Source organism: Phocoena sinus, chromosome 4, assembly GCF_008692025.1.
Source record: "Phocoena sinus isolate mPhoSin1 chromosome 4, mPhoSin1.pri, whole genome shotgun sequence".
NCBI lineage: Eukaryota > Metazoa > Chordata > Mammalia > Artiodactyla > Phocoenidae > Phocoena > Phocoena sinus.
In genome coordinates this window covers 34646846-34673065 of record NC_045766.1, presented here as the reverse complement: position 1 = coordinate 34673065, position 26220 = coordinate 34646846, and the positions used below count along the sequence as shown (strand labels likewise).

Genomic DNA, 26220 nt, shown 5'->3' with positions numbered 1-26220 from the left:
CTCATGGAAGGAGTTTATAGTAATTGGTGCAAAGAGGTTAAATCAGAACTGTTTCCAGACCCTGCTTTGCAAGATAAGCAATACAAGGTCAGCACCCCTAAATCAGCATTTTAGCTACAATTTCAATAACTACTGTCAGATTTCAGATGTGAGTCCTATTTTGATCTCTTAAAAATAACTCAGGGAGGGCGACATAAAACAACTATCTGATAAATTCTAATTAAGCGTGAATTCTGTCTCCAATAACATGACTAAGGCATTCATATAAAGGATTTGGGACTTGAAAAGAAAATCCAGATAGAATTTCTGTGAATTTTTCTTTAGGAAGAAAATAACTTTGAAGATGGAGGGTGTGGGTGGGGGAATAGTTGATCAATGTGTTTCTTCTTTGGTTTGATATTGTTGTTGTAAACAGAAAACATTTTCAGACAGGATGGTGTGACAGATAGCTTAATCCTCCCTAATTTCATCACAGCTGAGTCATCAATATTTTAATTTCTTGCAGGTTGTTGATTATAAGCATATAATTTTATTTATTTTAATTAAACTCCACCTTTTCCCACATGCTTTGTGGTGATTCACAACAAAAACATATACTTGTAATCCCAGGGGTGTTAGACTAAAATCTAGAGATCAGAAACTACATAGGACACGTAGATTTTGTTTGTGTGACCCAAAAGATTATGAAACAAAACATTTGTATAAATAAAACTCAGGATCAGGGAAAATGATGTATTAGGACTATGTTTATATATATTCACACAGTTATTATGACTCAAGTATGGTTCAAGGTTGTCTGGCAGGAGGGGCAAAATAGGAAATGTGCTCATACTACTCCTGAGGAGAAACGCTGTTCCTTGCAGTGACTTTAGAAAGATATTTCTGATGTGTCCTCAACATTCTGATAGTGTAGGAGAGCAAAACTTGCCACCGCCAAACGTCTCTTTGGTATGAGGATTATTTTGACTTGAAAACAAATCAAGGCCCAAAAGACTCAGGAAGAGACTTTGACCTGCCTCCTAACTGCCTAAAAAAGTTTTAGATAGAGGTCCTGTTCCTGGAATAGAGCCATCACCAGAGGTAAGTTCAAAGAATATGGGCCAGGTGTGGTGGGAGAAACTTGACAGAGCCCAGAGGTCAGTGTCCACTCTGTATTCCATTGTCTCAGCATGACCCAGAGAACAAGCGTTTACCAAACACTTGCTTTTCCATCTCCATGTGAATTGCCCTCCTCCCCTTTGAAGTCTCCAGCCACTACCCCGATCTCCTTTTGTATCTAGCTGAAGATGGTACCTAAGGTGAGGGATTCAGCCATCTTGGCAAGTTACTCAGTCTTCCTGGGTCTCTCCCATATATACATGTTATTAAATTTTGTTCGACTTTTCTCCTGTTAATCTGTCTCATGTCAATTTAATTCTTAGACCAGCCAGAAGATCCTGGAAGGGTAGAGGAAAATTTCTTCCTCCCTGGTAATAGCAAATATGGCAGTAGATTTTATGCATAAACAGCTTATAATTATTAAAATTATTAAATTTCAATTGTTATAAAAATGAATTTAACATATTTTCAGGTCTCATTTGGTCAATTATGAACTTCTGATTTAGTGATGGTATACTCTGCATGGACTTTAATGGGTAATAACAAATAATATGCAAATTGCTGGTTCTGGACTCAGGCACAATGCTAATAATGAAATACAAAAGGTGCCAATTCAAAATGTTTTTGTTTTTTTTAAATTATTATATTACAGAGGGAAGGAACTAGATACAGGAAACTAATGTTTCAGATAGCAACAGATCTCAGAAGTAGGACACAGATGAATGAAGTTTATATTACCCATCTCATGTTTATTGCTTTTGTAAAAATAAATGTCACACCTTTTGTTTTAGTGATTTTTCTGCTCTTCTGTTACATTACTTTGAGGGGGGTTAAGATTGCACTTTGATTAATGTTTGTAACTTTCCAGCAGGGAGGGTTTTACATATTAAAATGTCCTCTGTGAATTACACCTTCACGAAAATAGGTAGCTATTTATGACCCCAGGACACTCAAATAAAATTAGAATTATGGTGGTTAGGTTCACAGAGCACTAGTGTGCAGTGTTTGCCTTTTCTTCCTTGAGATCTTTCACAGTGCGTCCTCAGACTACCCCTGAGTAATTACCCAGATTCAAAAGTACAGGGCACTTTGTCCCTGGGGATGATCAGAACTTGAGGTACTGTGACTGGATCATTACATCTTAGTGTGATGATAACAGCTACAGACTCAATGTCTAATATTTGTGGTCAATCATGAAATATTTCACTATGTTACTATAAAAGCTAAATTAATAGGACAAAGAAAATATTTTTCAAAGTAAATGGTGATGTAACAAAATATGTAAGTTCTTTTGATTTGGATGCAGCCTCAGAGTTTCAGGAGAAGCTTTCATTTATGGAAAACAGACAAATCTGACCGTGAATAGCAGCATAGAAAAGAGAAATTGCACAACTAAAGAGAAAACCAAGTATCCACTAACATAAGGGATAGTGCAGGTTATCTGAAGATACCTTTAAAGTATGGAGGCCAGACACGAGCATCTCCTAGAGCAGGTATTGAACCTGAGAGATGGAGTAGATATCACCCTGTTCTTTGAATTCTCTTCCTGCCTCCGGCATGTGTGTAGGAGTATGGATGGGTGTGTGTGGTATAAAGTGAAGGGTGGGGAAGCAAGAAGTAAGCAAACTTTATTTTAAATTTCTGAGACATAATTTTGTCAGGTAACCTTATTCTTGTTTTGGGGCACTTACAGTAGGACAAAGGGCCACTATAAGCAGCATGGCCCTCGAAGCTGAACTAACAATGTAGCTGGGAAATATGAATGATATACCCTTGAGAGGGGGACCAGGTGTGTTTCTCTTCTATCTCTTATTACCCTGAAGAACCTAAGTGGTGATGAAATGAAAGAACAGAGACATCATTTTTACTGCAGGGAAGAAAAGCAGAAGTCTACAGACTGATCCTAGAGCCTTATGGATATAATAAACCCACTGGATTGCAAAGGCACCTGGAATAAAACTTCTTTTGCTCACTCATGTGACACTTAAAAAATTTAAGCAACAAAATCATTAATGCCCCCTTCCCTGAAAGCATTCAATTTCTTAGCATCTTGTGGCCTTGAAGCAACTCCTTTAACATCAGTAGTACAATACATTGGTTTTCTCTGTCTTCCTCAAGTACTTCTGGAAAGGAGAATTCTCATTTTGTAATTGCAGTTGCCACTGTAATGCTTTACATTTATTAATATTCCCTCATCAAAACTTCAAGCTTTTCTATACATTTTCATTCACCTTTCAAACCATACGAATAAGATAGATGACACCTCCACTTTTCAGGTGTAGAAACGAAGGCACATCATAGCTCAAACTCTTTTTCCCTACTTACAGATTTAGCAATACAACAGGGAAAAGGATATATAAACTAGGGAGAAAGAGGACACTCTCATCTTCCAATCAAATCCCCTACTTCTAACATGTTGATCTGCATCACACATAAAATTTCATCACAAAAATGAATGCCATTTCCTTGCCATCCTCTTTTAAAATGAAAGTGCTCATTTTTAGACTGCTTCACATTTAGGGCTGCCCCTTTCCCTAAGAAGCTTTAGGATGCTGGCCTCTACGCCATCCTGAAGTCTCATCATGACCAGATCTTAACAACAATAGCTACTGATTAATGAACACCTAAGTTACGTGGCAAGCATATTACACAACACAATGACCCACAAGACAAAAATAAATGCTATTATCCTCAGTTTATAAAGGAATCATTGAGGCTCAGAGGTATTATGCAGGTTGTCTAAGTTCACACGGCGAATAAGTGCCAGAGGAAGAATCTTACCTCAAGACTGCGTACTCCCTCTAGCCCCCACCTCCCATCACCGCCCCGACTCCAGAGCACAAGCTCTTTCCACTGCTGCCTAAGGTACAATATTTTACCCAAAGGCAAAAGCAGAGTAGGACCAAAGAGCCTATTCCACTGCTCATTGTTGTTGCATAAGAGTTATTTACATGACTGAAGTACTCTGAGTGACTCAGCTGATCCTCTGAGAGGTGAGAGCCAGGACTCCTATGCTGACATGACATTGGGAGAATCCACTTCTCTTTCAACAGAAAGCAACACAAATCACTACTCTAATTAAGTTTGGCAGCAAGACTCCATCTTTTTAGTCTTCAATAACTCTATATGTGTGTACATGCACGCACGTGTGCCCTCATGTGGGTCACGGGCCAAATTCAGAGAAATGCCCTATTTGGAACATATATGGGCGGGTGGATTTTTTTCTGTCAGAATTTTCTTTTGGTACTTGTTCTCCCGGTTAAGAATAACCTTGCGATCTTTCAGGAAAGAATTGAAAGCTCTTACATCCTGTATAACTCTTAGCAATGATATAACGTGATGTTATAAGTCCATTGTTGTCTAGCTCATTAGACAGTGACTCCATGAAGGCAGGGGTGTTCCATGTTTTGTTCTTTTTTAAAATTTTGGTAAGAACAGTCACCATGAGGTCTATCCTCTTGACACGTTTTGAGTGTACAATACATTATTGTTGACTTTAGGTACGAGGCTATACCTTATCAATCTTGCTTAACTGAATTTTTATGCCTGTTGATGAACAACTCCTCATTTCCTCCTCCCCTCAGCTCCCGGTAATCATGATTCTCTCCTTTGATTTTATGAATTTGGCTATTTCAGATACCTCATGTAAGTGGAATCGTGCAGTATTTATTTTTCTGTGTCTGGCTTATTTCACTTAGCATAATGTTCTTAAGTTCATCCATGTTGTTGCATACTGCAGAATCTCCTTCTTAAAGGCTGAGTAGTATTCCATTTCATATACAGACCACATTTTCTTTCACCTTTCATCTGTCGATGGAAACAAGTTGTCGCCACATCCTAGCTAACATGAATGGTGCTGCAATGAACATGGGAGTGCTAATATCTCTCTGAGATCCTGATTTCAATTCTTTTGGCTATATGCCCAGAAGTGGGATTACTGGGTCATGTGGTTCTATATCTAATTTTTTGAAGAACCTCCATATTGTTCTCCATAGCTACTGCACCCTTTTGTATTCCAACCATTTGTGCAAGGGTTCAAATTTCTCCATATCATCTCCAACACTTTTTGTCTTTTTTTTAAAAAAAAACAATATGCAGTCCTAATGGTAGTGATGTGATAACTCATTGGGGTTTTGATTTGCATTTTCTTGATGATTAGTGATGTTGAACATCTTTTCATATACCTGGTGGCCATTTGTATGTCTTCTCTGGAGAAACGTCTATTCAAATTCTTAGCTCATTTTTTAATTGGGTTATTAGTTTTTTTGCTATTGAATTGTGGGAGTGACATATATTTTGGAGATTAACCCCTTACCAGATACGTGATTTGCAAATATTTTCTACCATTCCTTAGGTTGCCTTTTCATTTCTTCTGCTATGCAGAAGCTTTTAATCTCAATGTAGTCCCAACTGTGTATTTCATGTTTTGTTCTTAATAGTATCTCTAGGGCTTTTAGCACAGTGTTGGGAACATGATAGGCACTCAACACATATTTGGGTCTTGGCATATCAGTGGGTCCTTCCAAGCCCCAAGAGTACTGACCCTTCTCATCCTTGGGACCCTGGGAGGGTGGAGGGCACTAAGCCTAGGTGTTATGCAGGCTGTAGAGAGCCATGGAAACTGGAAGTCATGTACTATCTGGACATTGTCCTCTCAAGAGGGTTCACTGGTATAAAGTTCTAGACTACTTTTGCAAAGTTCTCCCTGTTTAAACCTTTTAACTTTTATCTTCCCTCCCTACCTCTTCTTCCCCCTCTGAAAACAAAACCCTGCTTGGGTGCTAATTAAAATGCAGAAATGTTTTTAGTGGTAAAATGTATTTTGCTTATAACCCAAAAACATGTTGAAAAATCGCATAGTCTGTTGGCCTAATGGGAATCTAAAAGATGGAACTCTAACATTTTAATCTATTATAATATGTGTAGAACATGGGCACACCAGGGCAGATACTGCCATAGGGAATTAGAGTGACTTGTCCAAGTTTAGTTTATCTGTTATTCTGTCTTTGTGGCTGAGTAGTACTTGATGAGCCGAATAATCTGTTTTGTGTATCTTCCCCATACATCTACATCATGGAGAGTCACTTGTGTCCCAAGTCTCCAGCAGTCTGCGTGCCCACCCTGGACAGGTCCTATCAACTCTCCACCTGTGTACCCTCTCATTTACCCACATAAGTCCTCTATAACTATTCTTCTTTAAGTTCAATGATACAGACTTAGTTACAAGATTGTGTCTAGAAACGTTAGTGAAGGGTAAATATCAGAAGAGATATTTTAGAAAGAAGTGAGGTACTTCCCTAACTCCCAAGAATATGTTCTTTTTCTCTTGGGTCACTTGATGTGGAGAAGCCAGGGAGTAAAACATCCTGGCTCTTGTCAAAACTTCACAGTAAGGGCCATAAGATTTTAGTGCTGGAAAGAACCTTAGGGATGTTATGAAGTCTAAATCAACCTGCTCATGTTATAAATAAGGAAACTTCATGGCTTTTAAAAGGCCATAGATAGTAACTGGCAGAACTGAGACACGAAAAATTGATAGTAACTCACGGCAGTGGCAAAACTACGCTGGTACCAGCCACCCTGCTATTTTTGGTGGTGTTGGCCTTTCAGGAAGAACCACATAAAGCCACAGCTGTTGGGCTGCCAACCTCAGTACCAACACTCATTTCAGGGGCTTGCAAACATTCAATTAGCCCAGATTAGAAAAGACAGCAGACTTGAAGCAATGAAGAAGACAGAAATGAACCAACCATTTTGTCTGGTTTTGTTTTAAGTGAATCCTCTGTTCACCTCAATATTAATTTAAATGCTGACATGTTGTTTCCAGAGAAACAACAATTAGTAAAACAACAATTAGTTGTTTTACTAATAAGTAAAGGTTTAATTGTGGCTTAAAAAACAGTGCTATCTTAGCACTTTGTTGTCTTGTAATAGCACCAACCAACTCTGCTTTCTCTCAGCTTTCATTGCTGCTCACCTGCCTCTTCTACTAGATTACAGGCTATGAGTCTTACTCATGACTTTATCCTCTTTATCCTTACTCATTACTTTACTGTGCTATATCCTTAGCACAGTGCTTTGCACACTGTAGCTGCTGGATAAAATGTTTATTGAGCTGGCTGCTGTTAATGTCAGCTTGTTTTTATTTTGATGTACAACAGCAGGAAAGAAGCAGCAATGAAATAAGTCTTCGTAGTTTACAAAATGCAGCTCCACATGCTCAACGGTCATAATTTACAAACACTGGCACTATCTGTCCCAATTATGTTACAGAAAATTCTGTCCTGAGAAACTAACAAGATAATATCAAGTCTAAAAATAAGAAAAGGAATTCATTTTATTTTGTTCCCGGACGTTGTTTCTTTTCAGTGGTTTACGTTTGTTCCATGGAGTCTAAGTGAATAATCATGTTACTGGCAGTAAATCATTTTAGATATATCACTAAGTAATTCTGCCAATGGATATTACAGTCTCAATTTAACATTATTACTATTTGATAACATGATGTGTTTGAAACTCTTTACAAACTGCCATTAAGTCCCCAGAGAACATGATGTTTGAGATAATTTTGGAAACACAAGCTAGGCACTCAGAAACCACATGAGCCAAGAGCCTTTTAAATTTAAACCTTTGTCCTTTGCAGCTGCCAGGGGCTCAAATGGGCAGAAGTCCTTTTAGCCAAATGATTAACTCAGGCATATCACATGCAGACTTCCGGACCTCCTTAATGTTTTGAATTTTTAAGCAGAGAGAACAGCAGAGATCATGTTGGACATCTTCACCAACAATGATGGTGAAGTGCTTGGATGTGTCAGTATTTACTTTAGTGGCTGAGTTCACTTTGTAAGCATTATTACAAACTTGCAATTTTATCAATCATTCACTCCATCATCATTGAGGAAAGGTCGACGTTCTGCTCATCAATGTTCAATCTCTGGTGACACAAATACACTGTTTCTGCCTTCAACAAGGCCTAGTCCAGCTAAATGTAATCAGATGTACTGGTGCTGTGACTAAAATGTGTGTAAGGGATAGCACAGGGACAAGATGAAGAGGATCATGTAAGGGGGTGCTATGAGTAAGGAGAAAATGCTCAAGTTGAATCACACCATGTGTTGGTTTCTGTTAAATGAACAGGGCAGAAAGGGTGGCCCTGGTAAGGGATAAGGAGGAGGAAGAGATGCAGCGATGACTTTACAGTAGTTCCTACGGGTGGAGATTTGGGGCAATGCTGTGGGGTAGGGTGACTCTAAAGGAATTCTGGAGTGCTGTTACAGGGAGGTACGCAGAGCTCTGTACACGCTTCATGAGATGGGCAAAACAAACGTATGGAAAGGTTTTCATCAGAAAATGACATGACTCAATTTGTGTCTTTAAAAGCTCTCTAAGGCAGTAGCATGGAGAGTTAGCTGAAGGACTGTGAGACGATTGATGATAAGATTAGGAAAATATTATCATCACTCTGGTGAACAATGAGAAATGTCTGAATTAGGGCATGACAATGGAGATGGTTAAGATGCAGATCCACACCCCCTCATGCCTATAAAATATTTAATTAGCAGCTGGTGGATGTAAACTTTTTTTTTTTTTTGAATGGGATTTGAAGTAGGTATCACTGTAGATATCAGAGATGACAGAAAGGGATTGGTCTAGGATGATGAACCCCTGGTTTCTGTCTTGGTAGCAATAAGACAGAAGTTGGAAACTAGGGGGATCAAGGGAGAAAGATGGTAAGTTTTTTCTCAAAAAGGCAAATGCTGTGTTTGTAGGGTCAATGGAACACCTGCATGGAGATGTTTCATTGACAGCTAGACATTTGGATCTGGAGCGCAGCAAACAGACCTGGGCCAGATACATGTATTCAGGGGTCATAATGATAGTAGAAGATGCAAATAAGTATACGAGTTTGCCCGGTGAGAGCATGTGGAGTGAGAAAAGAAAAAGTCCTGAAGCTTACTATTTGGTTAATTGACTGAATTTATTTAAATTAATTGCTGCCTTGAAAATTTAATGCGTCATCATTTCTCTATAATACCCGACAATATAACCCTACTATAATCAATAGCTTTTCTCATCTCTGTCTCCTCTACTGTGGATATGGACACCTGTTTGTCCTGCAAGACCCTAGGAGTGAGGACTTGAGCATCTGAAAATGTAATTCTCTGAGTTAACTGCAGGTTACATGAATAAAGTAGAAGCAATAGATGTTATCTGCCTGAACATACACAGTGAGGACTTGAACTTCATGCTAGGTAAAAAAGGAAAGAAAACATAGTGACTTCATTGCTGTTAAGCAGGTACAAATTAAGTCAAAAACTTTCACTATAAGAAAACTCAATAAAATAGGAAGAACTTTTATTATGCTGTAATCTACAGGGTACAGTCCTAATGATTTAATGCAATCACTGTCAAAAGTACTTCTAATATTTTGGAAGACAAACACTAAATTTTAAAGCTAAATTGCCAAATTAAAGATATCACCTTGTAAAAAAATTTCACAAAATTGAATATGAGCAAGTATGAGTCAACACAAAAAGGAACAAATACTAACGCAGGGGTTCTGACTTGAGAAGGGGGCGTGGGACTTAAAAAGAATACCAATACCTGGGTCCCCGCCTACAGGTATGTACGTCACAATCTAGGGTGGTGTAGAGCTGGGGAATCAGTACTATTTCTTTTTTTTTTTTAACTTTATTTTTTATACAGCAGGTTCTTATTAGTTATCTATTTTATACATATTAGTGTATACATGTCAATCCTAATCTCCAAATTCATCTCACCACACCCCCACCCCGCCACTTTCCCCCCTTGCTGTCCATACGTTTGTTCTCTACATCTGTGTCTCTGTTTCTGCCCCAGGTGACTCTAAAGTGCAGCCTGAGTTTTGAACCCTTGTACTCAGCATACAGGTAGAAGATGGGGAAGGAAGAAAAACTAGCCTGGTATGGCAGAGAAGACCTTATACATCATATTGCACTTGTGTTTAACAGTCAGAAGCTCATAGAAAGGATCCAAAAAGTACTACTGAGCTATGCATGCTACTGAGCAAATATTCATTTAAATATTATATACAATTGTCACTTTCGATTATCTATAGTAAAGAGAAAAAGACTCAGAGAAAGTCAACACATACGATAAAAAGGAATGAAAACTGCACACCATTTTACGAAATGACTACGGAGCTGGGACTATGTTAACTTCTAAAGAAAACATCAAGCAATAATTCAACAACTATTTTTTAAATTATGAAGAAATCTTCTGGTGTCAGGTGGGTGCAGGTTATATTAGCTATTTTCAGAAAGAATATTCGATGATATTTGTACGGAGATGTTTTACTCAGTGCTAACAACCATTAAGTGTAACTATATGTAGTTTTAAAGAAATAAAAATATTCAGACTTATAAGGATTCTCAGATTATAAATTTTCCCACAGGATATTATTTTTGATGACTTTTTGTTTCTAGAGATAGGACTGACAACCGATTATAACACAAACCATATGTGCCCATTCTCCATCTTTTTTTCCCACCTGGGACACTAAACATTCTGTGACATTTGCTGTCTCATTTTTAGCACCAGACAATATAACATTTGCTCCAGTGTAAACATAGAGGTCAGCAAAAGAAATCAATCTCTTTTTCAGGGTACCTTAAGGGCTCAAAATGTCGTACCGGGATTGAAATAAACTGGCATTTCCATATTAGGAATTTTGTCCAACCTGGACTTGGTTTACTAATAGAAGAGTCCTGTTATCAAATAGTCCTTCTGCACTTTGTACCTTTCTTGGCACATTTTCCTCCTGGTGATACAGTTTATTATAAGACGTCTTTCATACCCTCTGCTGCTGTAATGTAATGTAATACAATCAAAGTTCACCTTTGATTCTCCCAGTTCCCAATGACACCTGGACTTGGTACGGTATTGTGTCAGTTACCACAAAAATCAAACTAGTATATTTACTTTTCACTTGCTCACTCATTCATTAATTTAGTTTTAACTGAAAACCTCCTATGTGTTCAGCACTGTGCTGAATGGTCCCTTGCTCTCTAGGAAAGCACAAGCAGTTCTAGGGATTTAAGTGCATAAACACTTATGTTGATAAATATGTTAGACACATCCATTTAACTGAAAAATGAACATTAAACTAACGGTTACTACAATGTACTAATGCCACTAGTAAGCAGAGATTAAGAGCATTTGAAAACTACGAATGAGAGTGAGTCCTGATATCTCATATTTGGCTACCACAAGGTTGACAGAAGTGTTACCTGGAGCAATCTAGGAAGGGCATGGAGCTGCAGGATGATGGACCGATAGAAAACAGGTGGGGCTGAGGGCAGATGATAATGCCGTGTACAGTAATACAGCCTCAGAGAAGGCTTGCAGGAGCTATGGATTACTTAGGCTAAGGTGTTCTTGAGAGCCCTGTCCACAAACAAAGTAGAGGGGACAGACAATCATATGAGAAGAAACCGAAGGTAGTCTAAGGACACCTTAATGAAAAAAGTTTAAATTTTGATTAAATCCCTGACTCATCTTTGGTATAGTCTTAGATGCTCTTAGAAGTACTCGATAGAAAGAGAACATGACACCTTTTAACATTATTCTACACCAGGTTCTTTCTCTTAATCCAACAAGGTCCCTCTTCTGAATGAACGTATTTTTAGAAAAAACTGGAATATACATACTCATCCTTGTCCACCTTTTCTCGAAGCTTCTTTAGCTGTTTATTTTGGCTGAACTTCAAGTTTTGAATTATGTTCTCAAAGTATTCGTCTTCCCTGTAGCTCAACTATATTAATTTAAAAGATTTGGGGAAAAATATTAAAACCGGTATCTTCAAAGTTTTTGCTAAATAACATTAAGAGATATTTTCTTACATTCTATCACTTAATAAAGTTAACAGAGAACACCAAAACTTGCCAAAGAAAAGTTAAGTTCCAACTAGCTTAGTTCTATATTACAGATCACTGCTGCGCTGGCTGAATCACTACTTCAGTCTATTCTTTTGTAATTAAACAAATGAAACTAAATGTCAAACAAGCTTTTCTATATTGATATTAATCCTTACAGGACAGACAAGATAAAAGCATTCATATTTAGTACCTACTATGTTATAAGAACTTCATATATCACATTTTTTAATCCCCATAATAATCTTATGAAGATGGGCTGTTACCACCATTTTAAAGCTGAGGAGACTGAAGCACAATTAAGTCACTTGCCCAAGTTAATGAGTGATGGAGCTGAGATCTGAACCCTAGGAGTCTGACTTTGAGCTTATGCTCTTAGCCAGCTAGTGAGAGGTGTAGCTGAGATTTGAACCCAAGCAATTCAGCAGTAAGACTATGTGCTCAGCCATTAGACTCCTGCCACAAGGGCCCCAGGGACTCACATGCTACAGCCAGCTCATTTTATAAAAAGTCAAGCTTTTCTGCAAATGGAAAAAGAAAAGAGGACACTATGCCTTGCAAACTCCCGTGTTATGCTAGTAATCAACAGATTAGGAATCGCTGTCATCCCCAGATCTAGGCAAGGGTCACCTTGTCACCAGGGTTTCAAGTAGTTGTGGTGACTGCAAGGTTAACGACAGGACCTTTAGCTGAGTCTGAAATCAATACTGTAGTGACTTCAATCAACTCTGTTTTCTTTTCACTGTTACATTACCAAAGGAGAATAAAATAGTTCCCCATTCTCAAATAGTAGATTTTTTTTCAAATAGAGAAGGCATGACCTTGTTTACCCAGTGGAGGAATAATTAGAAAGTGGAAGGAAAGCTGAAGATATGACTTTCAGGCGTGTATAAAATGAGATAAGAAGCCTAAGTACTGCCTGTTCATCACTTAAATGTCTATGTCTTAATGCTCTTTAAAAAACACCAGATTTTTATCACTACTCTTAAAATGGAATATATGGAAAGCAAAATAACAAAACCAAATACAGACCAGCCCATGAAACAATAGGTTAAAACTAAAACAAACATAGTTCTGGCTTCAGTGTTAAAGGCTTAATATCAGTATAATAAGACCTTTGGGTGTAGGCTATTTCACATAATTTCTGGCCCCCCTCATAGCTAGAAATGACATTGCCACCAGCCCCAGGCATCATCAGTGCAGTCTTTATAAAGACTTACCTCAAGGTATTCATTATTCAGTTTGTTGTCATTTGAAATAATGTCATCAGGATAGCCGATCCTTTCTTTAATTGCTAAGGCCTATGAAAATTAGAATATTGATGTGAGCATGATTATGAACTTCCAAATGCAAACATTATAATTTGCCCTTGACAGCAGTTGAATAACCTGATCCATACTGTTTACAAGACGAATATCTGACAAACGTTTAAACAGAGATCTTTGCATTGGCTTTTTCCTGGAGTTCAAAATAAACAAAAAATAGTTCTGAAATTTAGCTTCTAATACCCTATTCTCATAGGCTACAGCTTTCCCAAGAAAACCAAAATGAAAACTGACAAGTCACTGTTCCACATGTATTGTACTTTTATGAACTTTTTCTCTGAAAGGCTTTTTTCTTCAATTTTACAGGAGGGGTAATATTTAGAACTTCCATTCTAGCAGCTTATAATTATCTTTCCACTTCACTGATTTGGCTGAGAAAACAGATGTGGGCTTACAGGTTTAATGCTAATATTCTTCCTAAATATTGGTTCCTGGAGTTTTTATGTTCTCCTTTGGTCTCCAGAGCTAGTGTACCTAACTTCCCGCAGTTAAATGAATGACATTAGTTAAACAAGTAGAAAACAGCGTTTTCCTTGCTATACCATCTCATATTTACCACTACCTTACTACTATTTCTATTATTTTAAAATTGCTTACTTATTGTAATTATTTCATCAGTACCACTTGTTTACTATTTGCTATTCCTATTTTTTATTTCTCTTATTTTTCTCAAAGATAGTTGACTTTTGATTTTATCATATCACATTGCTCTTAAATAATTTAACTAATTTAATATTTTCATGGGATATTAAGCTTGCATCTCTGAATTATTTGTTTTACCATCAAATGGATGTGGTTTTGTTACAAATCTGTTTCATAAGCCTAGGATTTCCCCAGTGGATCAGACAGATGTGTCACTAAATCAGTTTGGCCAAGCCCATTTCCTTTCCATACCATCAGCCCATAACGAATCATCTCCCACTCAATGGCACTTTATTTTCTGGAAGGTATTTCCCCAAAAGGTGTTCTAAGGGATACAAAATCTACAGAAATAAGAGGTACTACATGAAAAGGATATATTGTCAAATATTGGGGGTAGATACTGTGACAAAAACGTTAAGCAGGCTTCTTCATTGAAAGACTACTTAGAGTTTAAAATTAAGTGATTGTAAGTGTCCAATGGGATGAATTAATTTGTCTATTTATTCATTCAATTTGTCTTCAAGGGTATACAACAAGCCAGGTACTTTGTAAGAGGCTGAGGATACAATGCTAGGCAAAAATTTCTACCCCTGGAGAGTTTACTATAAAGGTCAATGGTAGGCAATAAAATGAATCTTAACTCTCAAGTGTGATGTATGGTGCCATAAGATCACACCCTACAGGTATATAACCTAGTCGAGGGTGGGATCAGGGAAGCCTTCCTGCAGGAAATGTTTCCTAAACTCTTTTTGACCATGGGAATCTTCCATAGAGCTACTTGGCAGGTCCAGAGTTTCATGACACCACCTTGGGAAATGATTACTTAGAACAATTTGACTGGCTACCATCAAATAGTACCATGTTGTGATAGCTAGAACATGAAAGGAGCAAATCCAGCCTGAACTTCTGAGGACCTTACAGAATTATGGAAAGATAGCTATACTGGGGTGCCAAATTCTAGACCTGACCCACTCAGGGCTCTGTGATAGCTGAAAAAGATAATCCTTTCATGTGATCTAATCCTGAAAGAGAACTAGACTACAGCTTGATTCTCTTATTATAATAGATTTATGGACTCTTTCTGTGTTAGTTCAAAGAACGGTCTGTTCTTCCTGTTACCCTAACTACAGAGGAATAATCAGGCTGCACGTGAATACTGCTCATAAACACATACAGTTTTCACTGGACATGTTCCTTTTAGGTTTATATAGTTATCAACACAATGGCATAGTAAATTTAAACCTGAGATTTCCTTAGACATCTCACTTTTATTCTAAAGCAAGATACTAAGAGTCCCAATAAAAGGTGCACAATGGGGGTAAATAAGAATAGTTACAAAAAGCTCCTTCAACAGCCCTCTAACTGTAGGTCACCTTACAGTACTCAATGCACTACCTTACATTTGCTTGAATAGAAATTTAGTATTTTTCTCCCTAGGTCATTTAAAAAAAAACTAAAGAGTGCATGCTTAAAAAAAATTTAGCTAGAAATTTACATTAAAGATTAGGGGATATTTTTAGATATTGGTGAGGTCTTTTAAATATTTTTCATAAAAGGAGGAAAAACATGAACCACTGATAATATCTTTTAATGCTTTCTTGTTCACACAAGATTTTCCTCTTGTTTTGTGAAGACTTCCTTTAAAAAAAAACAAAAAGGAAAATTGGAGATCTCTCAAAGTTTTGAGCCAAACATGGAGAGTAGGAGCTAGTTACAAAGAGATAATAAAAGATGAAAATCATAGAAAAAAAAATCTTCATCCATGAAAAGTGTTCCTGGACACATTGCATCTTGAAGGAGCTTGCTTTTATTTTACGCAATCTTTGAATACTATGTTTTCCCCAAATTTCTTAAAAGCTAATCTTTTCTTATAGATTTTTCTTTGATAATTCGCCCTGCCTTTTGCTCTTTACCTTTTCTTCAGCTTTCTTTTTCGTTTCAGCATCCATCCAAGTAAGGTCATCTAAAGTCTGAATAAAAACTTCCCGGATCTGTGCAATTAAATCCTCAACCTTAAACCAAAAGAACAGAAGGCAAATTTAGGCCATGAATTAATTTTTTCTAACACAAAGTAAAAAAAAAATAGAGCTATAAGCTGTCTTTATATGATTCAATGATATGTTAATAAATGTAAACTTATAAACAAACTGGTGATCTAAACAAATGGATATATGTGGGTAATTATATTTTTAAAGCAACACTGCTACTATCAACACAAATGATTAAATAGGTCTTAATGCATACATTAATAAAAATCATCTTCAGAATGTATGGTTTCCATTATCACGAAAGACGAACTAACATAAAATACTGTCGTTACTATTAGTTTAGTTAAGCATGAGGTAGCATTTCAATAGATTCTTTCACCATGTCTTTAAGTTCCCTTCTCTTCATTTCAGTAACAATAAAAAATAAAGTACATGTCTTACACTTCAAATAAACCCCGGTTTACCTTCTGGTTTTTAAGAAAATACTAATTCTTAGTCAATTTTGATAACAGAAGAGATTACAAATGACTATATCATTAGAACACGTGACTGGGTATTGTGAATACATTGCTTCTGGAAAACAGACAATTGGTTTTGGGTTAAACAATATTAGGATCAGAAACATAACCAGACCCATGGGGGAGGGAGAATAAGATTTATTGGGAAATAATGGCAAATTGTGATTCAGAAGTTCTCTGCCAATTAATAAAATTTTAACCAAATGATGGACTATTGTAATTGCCCATCATTGCAAACACATGCTGATAGAGTATTGTGCAGAAAACATTACCACATGTTTACTCTCTCCAGGAAATGCCGCTTCCACATAGAGCCTTCCCACAGCATTTTCCATATTCCCATTGACATAGTTTGCACAACGTCTCCAAGTCGCTGTTTCTGATGTTGTGCCATAAAGAGCCTATGGGAGAGAAAAAGGAAATGGCATTTGACCAGGAGTACATGGCCGAAGCGTGGTAAGAGCACAAATTTCACAGGACTCTGTTCTTTATGTCTCCTAAATTCTTGCAATATTCATTGCTTCTCCTCACATGTCAGGATGTCCTTGCATAGGATAAAATGTAATCCAATTGAATTATTACTTACTATGATCTGGAAATAAGGTATACTTTCAGTAGCACATCCTAGAAAAACTGTTGGCTATTGCAAGTTAATATCTTTCTAGACAGGGTTAGAAACAACAACCCTCTCCACCAAACAAACAAAATAACACTGTTGCCACTGTATAAACATAAATGTGAAGTAATATTCAATAAATGTAACAGGGGAGAGATCTGGTATACAAGAAAACACATTCCTGTTTTCTAAAGTTTTTGCTGAAGTTCCAGTACTTAGAAGAACTGCATGTGTACAAATTTAAGAACCAATAAAGGGATTAACTTACGGAAGGGAAATTTAGCAAAACACCATTTTTACATTCTCTAATTTAAAAAATATGTCTACATTTTCTTTTAAAGGGTAAAAACTAAAAATTTCAATCAATCAGGGAGTTATTTCCTTTCCGCGACACCAACCAATACATTTGTGAGAATTTCTCCTTCCTCAATCCCTCCTGCCCTCTCCCCTCACAATAGGACGAAAATGATGATTCTTTAAATAATGCAGGTACAGTCTAATAAAAGGTCTTAAGGCTATCTCCAGGTAGGTATATTCTCAGGGGATTGTCCACATCAATGTAGTCCAACTGTCTGAATGTCTAGTATGTTATAAGCACCAGAAAAGTCAAATTAATTGAGATAGATACCCCTGAAATTACTTTGAACACAACAAAAAACCAAGCTAGTATTCTTCCATGAACTGCTCAAATAACCAATACACGCCCTTCCCGCGCAATTCAATCACAGTGCCAGAGAAGACAATCATAGGACCACAGAGCACCTGAAAGCTGGCTTTCCTAGGCAACATGGCTTAAGTACAGGCAACATACCCAGCATTTGGCATTTTGTCTCTTGGCAAAGTTTACCACTTCTAGTAATGTACATGGCAAGCCTTCATAACCATGGATCGCTTTATGCTTTAAGTCTTAAGAAAAGAGAGATTTTTTCTTCACCTTGCGGAAAGCATTTCTGGACTCCTTGTAGGTTCGGCTGAGGCTGCTTACAAGATCCATTATGAACCGCCAGGACATTAAATTTTGAAGATCTCTGCATAAAAAAACCCACCACCCAGCAACAGAAAAGATGAGGCTGCAAAGCTTCTAAAGCGTGATATTAAATGTAAACTTTGGGAACATGGGCACTCTGACATACCTACCTGGCAGAATATTTGGTAAGAATGAGCTTAAGTTTGGTTAAATATTCTGGAGCATAAACAACCACATCTTCCTCATTTGGAATATTAATATTCACAGTTGACATGATTTCATTTGTGAAATTTGACCAGCTGAATGGCTGGAAAAAAGCAGGCACAAGACATTGAGTAATTATGGATTTCTCTTCTTGGGTCCAAGACTCAGTTATGGTTACAGGGTCAGACATGGTTACAGTGTCAGTTGCATCACTATATAATTATCACAATAGTCAGTTTGATATCTGTTTAGGATTTTTCTCTAATTGCTTCAATCAATTTTTGAATAAAAATTAGTTCTGTAGCATAATTATTTAAATAAAAGAATTAAACCAACCATTTAAGAGCAAAAGCAAAGCTTCTAAGTGTAGTGAACATATGCTAGAAATTAGGCTCAGTGTCAAATTCTAACCAATATGAAAGAAAAAGAAAAAGAAATTTAGCTGTAAACATAAAGTTTCCTAGGTTTATGCAAAAATTTAAATGGGTATAAAATGTTTATCTCTTAAAGGTGGATATTAATAAACAATCAATTTAAACACAGTAATACATCTCAGTGGAGCTGGTGTTGTAAATGAAAGCACACTGCTGTCCTAGCAGAGGTATAGTAAATGTATAGATACAACACAGATGGTCCAATGAAGATGAACAAAATGTACTTTAAGCTATCAATATCAGGTCTACAGGCATGCAGTTCTCACACTTCAGAAGCTGGATTTGGAGTTGCCAGAAGATGGAGTCTTATCTATTAATTCTTTAAATGGGAATTGTGGTTATCCAACCACCGATGGATATAAGAAAAAACAGCAGAAGTGGAGATGCAGATCTTGCTGAAATGCCACATTTCAATGTTTGAGAATGTTTAAGATTACCAATATCTTATGCTCTATAATTTTATATATATATGCCTAGAAGTATATAAATACACTGATCACTTACTAAGTGTGAGATGCTATGCACTTTTCTTGATTTCCTTTGGCAGTTTGGCCCATTATTTCAAAACATATTTATTAAACACTTATTATATTAAAAAGTTCTATGTAAGAAATTCCTAACTCAGTAGGTTATGCCTTTAAAAAGTCCTTGTTTTCAGCAATTAGTGACAAAGAGAATTCCGTCACTGAATGTGGTGGTTTGTAGATTTTTCCATGAATGTTGCTTCATTACCTGATTGTGTGAATCAACTAATACACAGAATACATTCATAGCCTTAAAAGAGATTATTAAATACTAGCTAAGGAATTACAACTAAGCAAAAAGATGTCAATTGATGTTTATAAATGGAACCTATAGATTTTTCTGTTTCTTATGTTCTAGTTCTCCATTATTGCTCTGAACACCTCCATAGATGGCCTTGATGAGAACATAGCAAGTTCTATGAATAAATTATCCTTTTTCAGAGTTAAAAGGAAATCTGGTACTTATATTATTTGACTGTCCAAGTCCAATGGCTACATAATGGTCCTTCAGAAGGATTTTTGCTTTTAATGTTTCCAAACCCTTTTCTATGATAATTTCTAATATTATTACATAGTTGCCTTGAAAGGACTTTTACCTTTGAAATTCACACTAATTAAATATAATTATGTCAAATAGTTTTTTTCAAGTCTTTTCATGAAGTCAAATGGCTGATGTCGTCTAAATTCATTTTCAATTTATTTCAATAAATTAAAAAATCATTAAATTTTAACAAACTGCATTTTAATATTATAATTTTAGAAAATGGCACAATAAGAGAGTACATAAAACTGCTACTTACCTTCCCACTGATCTCTAGTGAAAAGTTATTTTGGATCTGGGCTAATGTCATTTTGTTATAAAGAAGCATCGGATCATTTCGATCTTCAGATTTAGTTGTAGCCTATGGATTTAATTTCTTATCATTATTTTAGATCAAGAACTCTTTAGAAAAATATAACTATATACAAGGGAAAAAGAAATATGGCATAGGTACAACATAATTATATTTAAGTTCTATTCTGTATTTGTGTTATAATTTATTTTGTCTTATCAAGAAGAAGAGAGAAATATGAGAGATTATAAGTATATTCAGTAACAATTATCAAGATTTGGCTGCAGTGTCAAGTATAAAATTTTTCAAAAATCTTTTTATATTTTCATAACTGCCAAACCACATCGGCAATATTTACAGGCCTCTTTCCTTCTATGGCCAAATGGGCAGCTCAGCTGTGTTTGTGGCTATTTCATACGATAATGACTTTCTTGAATATAGTCATTTCCAGTTTCTCTCTCAAATACTCTTTCTCTCACCTACCACCATTCAGTGTCCCAGTTAAAATTCAGACGGGAAAAAGAGTAGAAAAAAGCACAATGATTTCTACAAGAATTTAAAGCAAGTAAGACTGAGAAAATTCCTAGTACATAACACAGGTAGGTGGCAAATTATCTGGAGAGTTCTAGCATCTACTTTTGTGACTGTCCGCTCATCTGGCCTAACGAGTTCAGTGTTATCAACAGCATCCAGTATTATTTTTTTCATTGAATCAAAAAAGAAAATTTCAATAACAACTGCCCAACTAGTGGTTGAAAGGAGTAAAAGCAATTTTAAGCGAAAAGAAACAAAATGTAAAAATGGGAATTATTTCTCAAGTGACAACGGCTCCAATTTCCCCTTTAGGTCACTTATTTATTCATTTAAAAATGATGTTTGTAACATCTGCACGCAATAACGTGCTGGACACTGTTAGAGACACATAGGTGATTCAGGGAGGACTGAGAGCCCACTACAATCTCAGAGTGTCAGAGGGGAGAGAAAATGTAGACACAAAGAATTCTGAGGTAAGATACAACTACTACAGAAGCTGAGGCTGATCAAAGGAGAACACGGTCTTGGAAGGTGCCAGAGGTAAAAACCCAGGGTAATAAACTGTTCTCCTCTAAAAATTCTGTTTCCAACACAGAACCACATGTAACCCATCAAACTGCCATTCATCCAGCTGCAGCTCCAAGCAAAGTCTGGTTCTGATTCTACACTTTTGGTTTCATGTAGCCCCAGGAAAGCCAAAATTGCCCTGAAAGATCTTCAGTCTTCAAGATTCTGATGATAAAGTGACAAGCAGACGGGGATTTAGGAGTGCAGGTTGCTGTTTGCAATGTCAGAGAGCTCTGTGGATCCTAGACTGAAACTGACCGTGAGTTCAATCAATAACCCGGATGCTGTTTACAGAGTTCACTCGCTTGAGACTGCAGACCCCGTCAGAGGAAGTTCAGACAAGAATGTGCCAACTCAGACTCTAAGGATTGACCTGGAACTAGAGGAAACTCAGGAACACACCCTTGGGCTTTGCTGATAAACTCCTCCTCTTGGATCTCCCCTGAGCTAATAAGCAGCCTGACAGTTTGAACTCAGTGATACCGTACTGTAGTGTGGCCATGTTCAGAGGCTAATACTTCTTAGCAAAGGGATAGAGACAATTTCTGTGGTCACCTTAAACTTTAAAATAAAATAAAGTAAAATTGTACATATCAAAACTAAAACAGCTTTGCTGAATAGCTAGCGATCAAGTGTGTCCTGAATCTCAAGGGCATCTCAACAACAGTTTGACTGTAAATAGTTAGGATATTGATGTAATCCACTTATAATAGGTCATTAAGTAGATCTAGCTTAATATTTGTCAAATTAAGTATGTCTCCTGGATGTCTGGAACCTGGTTTACTGTAAAATTCCAGTTTTAAAGGTCCTCTTGAAGTCAATGATCCATTCCTGAGCTATGCATTTTTATCACTTGGTTAAGGAGATGTACATTTTACCCTTAAAATACGATAGAGAAGAGAAAGAAATAAAAAGTGGTTGACATTGTTCAGTGTATCAGAGAAAATGTGTTTTACATTGGCAATTTCTTTTTCCAATTCCATAACTTTATTCATTTCCAAAGAAAGCTGTTTTTCATCGACAGGCAGTCCCCTTTCCTGACGAATCAATTTGGCCACAGAAATCATAAAATCCACATATGCTGTACAAGCCTGCAAGAAATAAATGACAGTACATTGCTGAAGAACCTTCTAAATATTCATCATGGTGCTTTAACTTAAAACTTATTTTCAATTCAGTATTAATTTTTGGTGACAGATAAAGCACAACAAAATAGAAATCCATTCCTGAATCCTAAAAGAAATGACCTGTACAGATTCTCAGAAAGTCAATGTGTCTTTGAATTATAACAGAACAATAAAGGATCACTCTGAAAGTACTAAGTAACTTATAACCATTTGGTTACGGAGATTTAATAACTTTCAACTTTTAATCAAACAAATTGCTTTAATAAGAATGCAGATGTAAAACATTTGGTAAGCAATAACCTAGTATTTTTTTCTTAAATAATAAATTCTTTTGCCAAATTTCCTTTTAACAGGTTTTCTCTGCACACATATATATATATTTTTTTCAACTATCCATGAAGAGATGGCCACAAACATATTACATTATCAGGACATCTTTTATTTGTCTTCTCTGGCCAAGCAGTATTTTTTTTTTTTTTTAATGAGAATGCATTCTCATGAGCTCCTCCAACACAAATCTGTGGGTTTTAGTTAATTCCAAAGCTGGCTGTCATTACTGTGAAATTTCTAAGATACCATAGATTTGAATATCAGCTTTCTTCTGAGAACTCAAATTCTTTCCATTTTATCTTCACACACATTTTAACTTTATGAAGATAAGCTATAAACTAGTTTTATTATTGACCTTTTATAGAATATATAAATACCTTATTCAAGTTCAGAGTGGCACTGAACCCAGGAAATTTAATACCACTTTCATAACATTGCTATTTAGCTATTATTTTCTATGAGCAGTTAAAATAAATTATGATCCCACCACATTCAAATTTATTCAAAATTCAAGTCCCAGCACCAGTTTGGCGACACGCAGATGACCGAATTAGGAAAGCCATACCACACAAGTTTGGGATCAATGGGTAGTTCTATGCTGCAAAGACTTGTCCACACAGAGTAAATATGAAGGAAAGCTGTAGAGTGCTTAACAATTCCACACTTTCAAGGGGCTTTTACAACCCTACTAATTGATTATCAGTGAAAGGGGCACCCTTCTAGTCACTGTGAGTGCAAAGGCACATCTAAATTCACAGTGGCTCATTAAGAGAATCAACCATAAAACTTATAGGGAAAATGAAAATATTTTATCAAGCAAGAACCTAAGTAAAATGTACAAAGTCATTATTCATTTGAAATTCAAGAGGACACCTTTAGATACTGGCATCCCATGACCTTTACTAAATGCTAAGAAAACAATTTCCCAGGGAGAGGGCTCTCTCTTTCAAGGATACCCAGCGATTGTGAGCCTGTCTCACTGGCATCTCTATCCATGGATCTGCTACTCAATAGAACAAACTATTTTTCAGCCATGTGTCTGTATTAAAAACCAAATCACTAAGGTAACAGGGATAAAAGGAAGTTTTTATGTATATTCTTGCCAACTCCATTCTTTTCCTATTAAAAAGTAATCAGAATTCTTGTTTCACTTTGAAGAAAACAAATATGTCTGAGTTCATACCTCATGGGACCAACTATTCCAAAGTACAAGCATGCAGTGCTTTGAATTAACTGCATTTCAAATCATATAAATTCATCTGCATTCAGCAGGGAATTACTACTGACTATGAAGGAAATGGTAATTAAAATATTCCAGTATCAATCTACTGAGATTTTTTTTTTTTACTCTATGGGATGCTTTTTCATTAACGAGGTGAGAAAACAATAATAAGAGTGTTCTCCTCCATTTCGTTGACTCTGCAAACTGGTTTTAACTCCAGTATCTTTATCCTTACAGATCTATTTAAAGACTAGAGAATTTGGCAAGCAGAAGAACTTTGGAAAGTGCTTCTAGTCTTCTGAGCTGGTAAAGTTTCCCAGAAAACTGGAAGCATATTACACCATGAACTTCTGAGATGCTTGAATATTTAATACACTTACATGGAATACACTACTTCCTTTAATGAGCTCCACTACCTGGCAACCTATTACAATGTGACTGATTAAAACATGTCTTAGTATCTTGATTATCTTTCCTGGCTTCCAAATTTATCTAGTAGCTGTCAGAACCCAGGCTTACTGCTGCTGTTAAATCCTTTCTACAAGATATGATTCTACCTTAAGGTATTGGTTTTCTTCCTTGAGATACTTCTAGATTTTTAAAATGCCAAATAATAGCAATTGTCATAATTTGGCGAAAAAGTAATCAACACATATTTTAACATTTAAAAAGTACATTTTAAAAAGGCCAGGATATTTTTAAAATCAGATGTCAATTTTTCTTTTCTGTCGCTAAGGGAGCAACTAGTTATTACGATAAGGGTCAGAGGCAGCTACCTTTTTCGACAGTCGTAAGGTAGCCTAGTTGAAGGTTTGATACAGTGAATCCTTTATGTGACAAAACAAAAACAAAAACAAACGAAAAAACCCCCCAAACCTAAATGTCTATGTAGTCCTTCCTTTAAAAATAAAACACTGCAAATCCTAATGCTTATAATAGCAGGTTCAAAGATGCTAATTGGTTTTAAATGGTTGGGTAAAATCCCTAATTGCAGTTTTGTGAACTTTTAAATTACACACTATTGGTGAGATGATATTTACTGGTACCCAACACCATGAACTGTTACTCTAATTAGGACTATCTTTCATATTGCAGGACCAGGCAATAATATTTATATATTGGCTCTGTTCAGAAGTTGGACTTCTCCTGCTTAGAAAAAAGCTGATATTTGTTAGAGTTGCCAAAGAGCAAGAGAGTGATGCCATTCCACTATTGTCCTTCATACTTGGTATCTTTGTTAATAAGTAACAGCAAGTCCCAGGGAGGAACAGAGAGCTCTCTGGACAGGTTGGTCAATATTTGTGTACCTTGGTGTGCCAACAACTATGGACCAGGGGTTTCACTTTGAAAGTTTCTGTTCCGGGACACCTAGCTCTTACCAATTTTCTGCCCTTCCCTTTCCAAGACATAATGTGGAGCATGAAGTGACCGAAAAGTCACAGAACTGTCTTATTCCTAGCCACTGATGCCGGTGGTGTTATTTAATAGTGTTACACAGAAAAGTTTCCTGAGGGAACACACAGGGGCCCCCAGCAGGAGAGAGATGTTTCCTCTCAGAAGGCTTAGGACTTTTTCCCACTTGAAGCAGCATGTCAGGGATCATGCAGCTGCCAGAACACAGAGGCTTACTCCCCAAAGAAGGGCACAGACACAGAGAATCACGCAGCCATTCCTGGGGACAGGAAGTGAGAAACAGCCCCCAATCCTCGCAGGGCTCTGGAGTAGGAGAAACACATGATACAAGAGGATCCACTACGGACCAGCATGGGGACTGGTGGGGGCTTTCATCAAGTTATTAATGAGAGAGGCTGCAGATTCATATGAGAGAACTTATTGTGTAACTTCTAAGGTTTGTTGCATATGTTTGGGAAGGTGCATGTAGTTCTTTGTACAAACTGAGTTCAGTTGATCTAAAAAATTTCTTTTGTCATATCCAGGAAGTCTCAAGTTCAAAAGCTCCTTTATGTTTTGTGGACTGGGTGAAACCTCCTGACTATTAGTCACCTGGTGCCCAGAAAGTACAAAATGAGGTCAGCCGCTTCCTTTGCAGGATCCGTTTTACCAAGTCAACCAAGCAGCAGTCACAGCAATCTTTTTAAAAACCAAATCAAATCACATCTAAATTATCCACCGACCCCTACCCCCAGTCATTCACCTTGTATCATATCATCCAGTTTTATTTCTTTTATAACACTATCTCCATTTATCTTATTTCTTTAATTTATTTACTTGTTTCTTTATCATCTATCTCCTCCGATTAGAACATGAGTTCCATGTGAATAAGGACCATTTCTGCCTTGTTTCCTTGGTATCCTTACTGTCTAGAAAAGCATCTGTCACATAGTAGAAGCTCAATAAAAATAAAGTTAAATTGTAAG

General features: G+C 36.7%; 1 protein-coding gene across 9 annotated transcripts in view; it reads right to left on the bottom strand.

The window, feature by feature from the left end:
* MME (membrane metalloendopeptidase) overlaps positions 1 to 26220 on the bottom strand; it is a 272928-nt gene that overhangs the window by 25122 nt on the left and 221586 nt on the right. For all 9 annotated transcript variants that reach the window (XM_032631059.1, XM_032631052.1, XM_032631061.1 and 6 more), the window contains exons 9-16: positions 22120 to 22254; positions 20030 to 20131; positions 18238 to 18374; positions 18035 to 18128; positions 16757 to 16885; positions 15892 to 15990; positions 13232 to 13312; positions 11787 to 11890 (exon numbers count right to left, since the gene is read on the bottom strand). In XM_032631059.1, coding sequence (XP_032486950.1) covers positions 11787 to 11890; positions 13232 to 13312; positions 15892 to 15990; positions 16757 to 16885; positions 18035 to 18128; positions 18238 to 18374; positions 20030 to 20131; positions 22120 to 22254 — 881 coding nt within the window. The remainder of the gene's footprint in view (positions 1 to 11786; positions 11891 to 13231; positions 13313 to 15891; positions 15991 to 16756; positions 16886 to 18034; positions 18129 to 18237; positions 18375 to 20029; positions 20132 to 22119; positions 22255 to 26220) is intronic.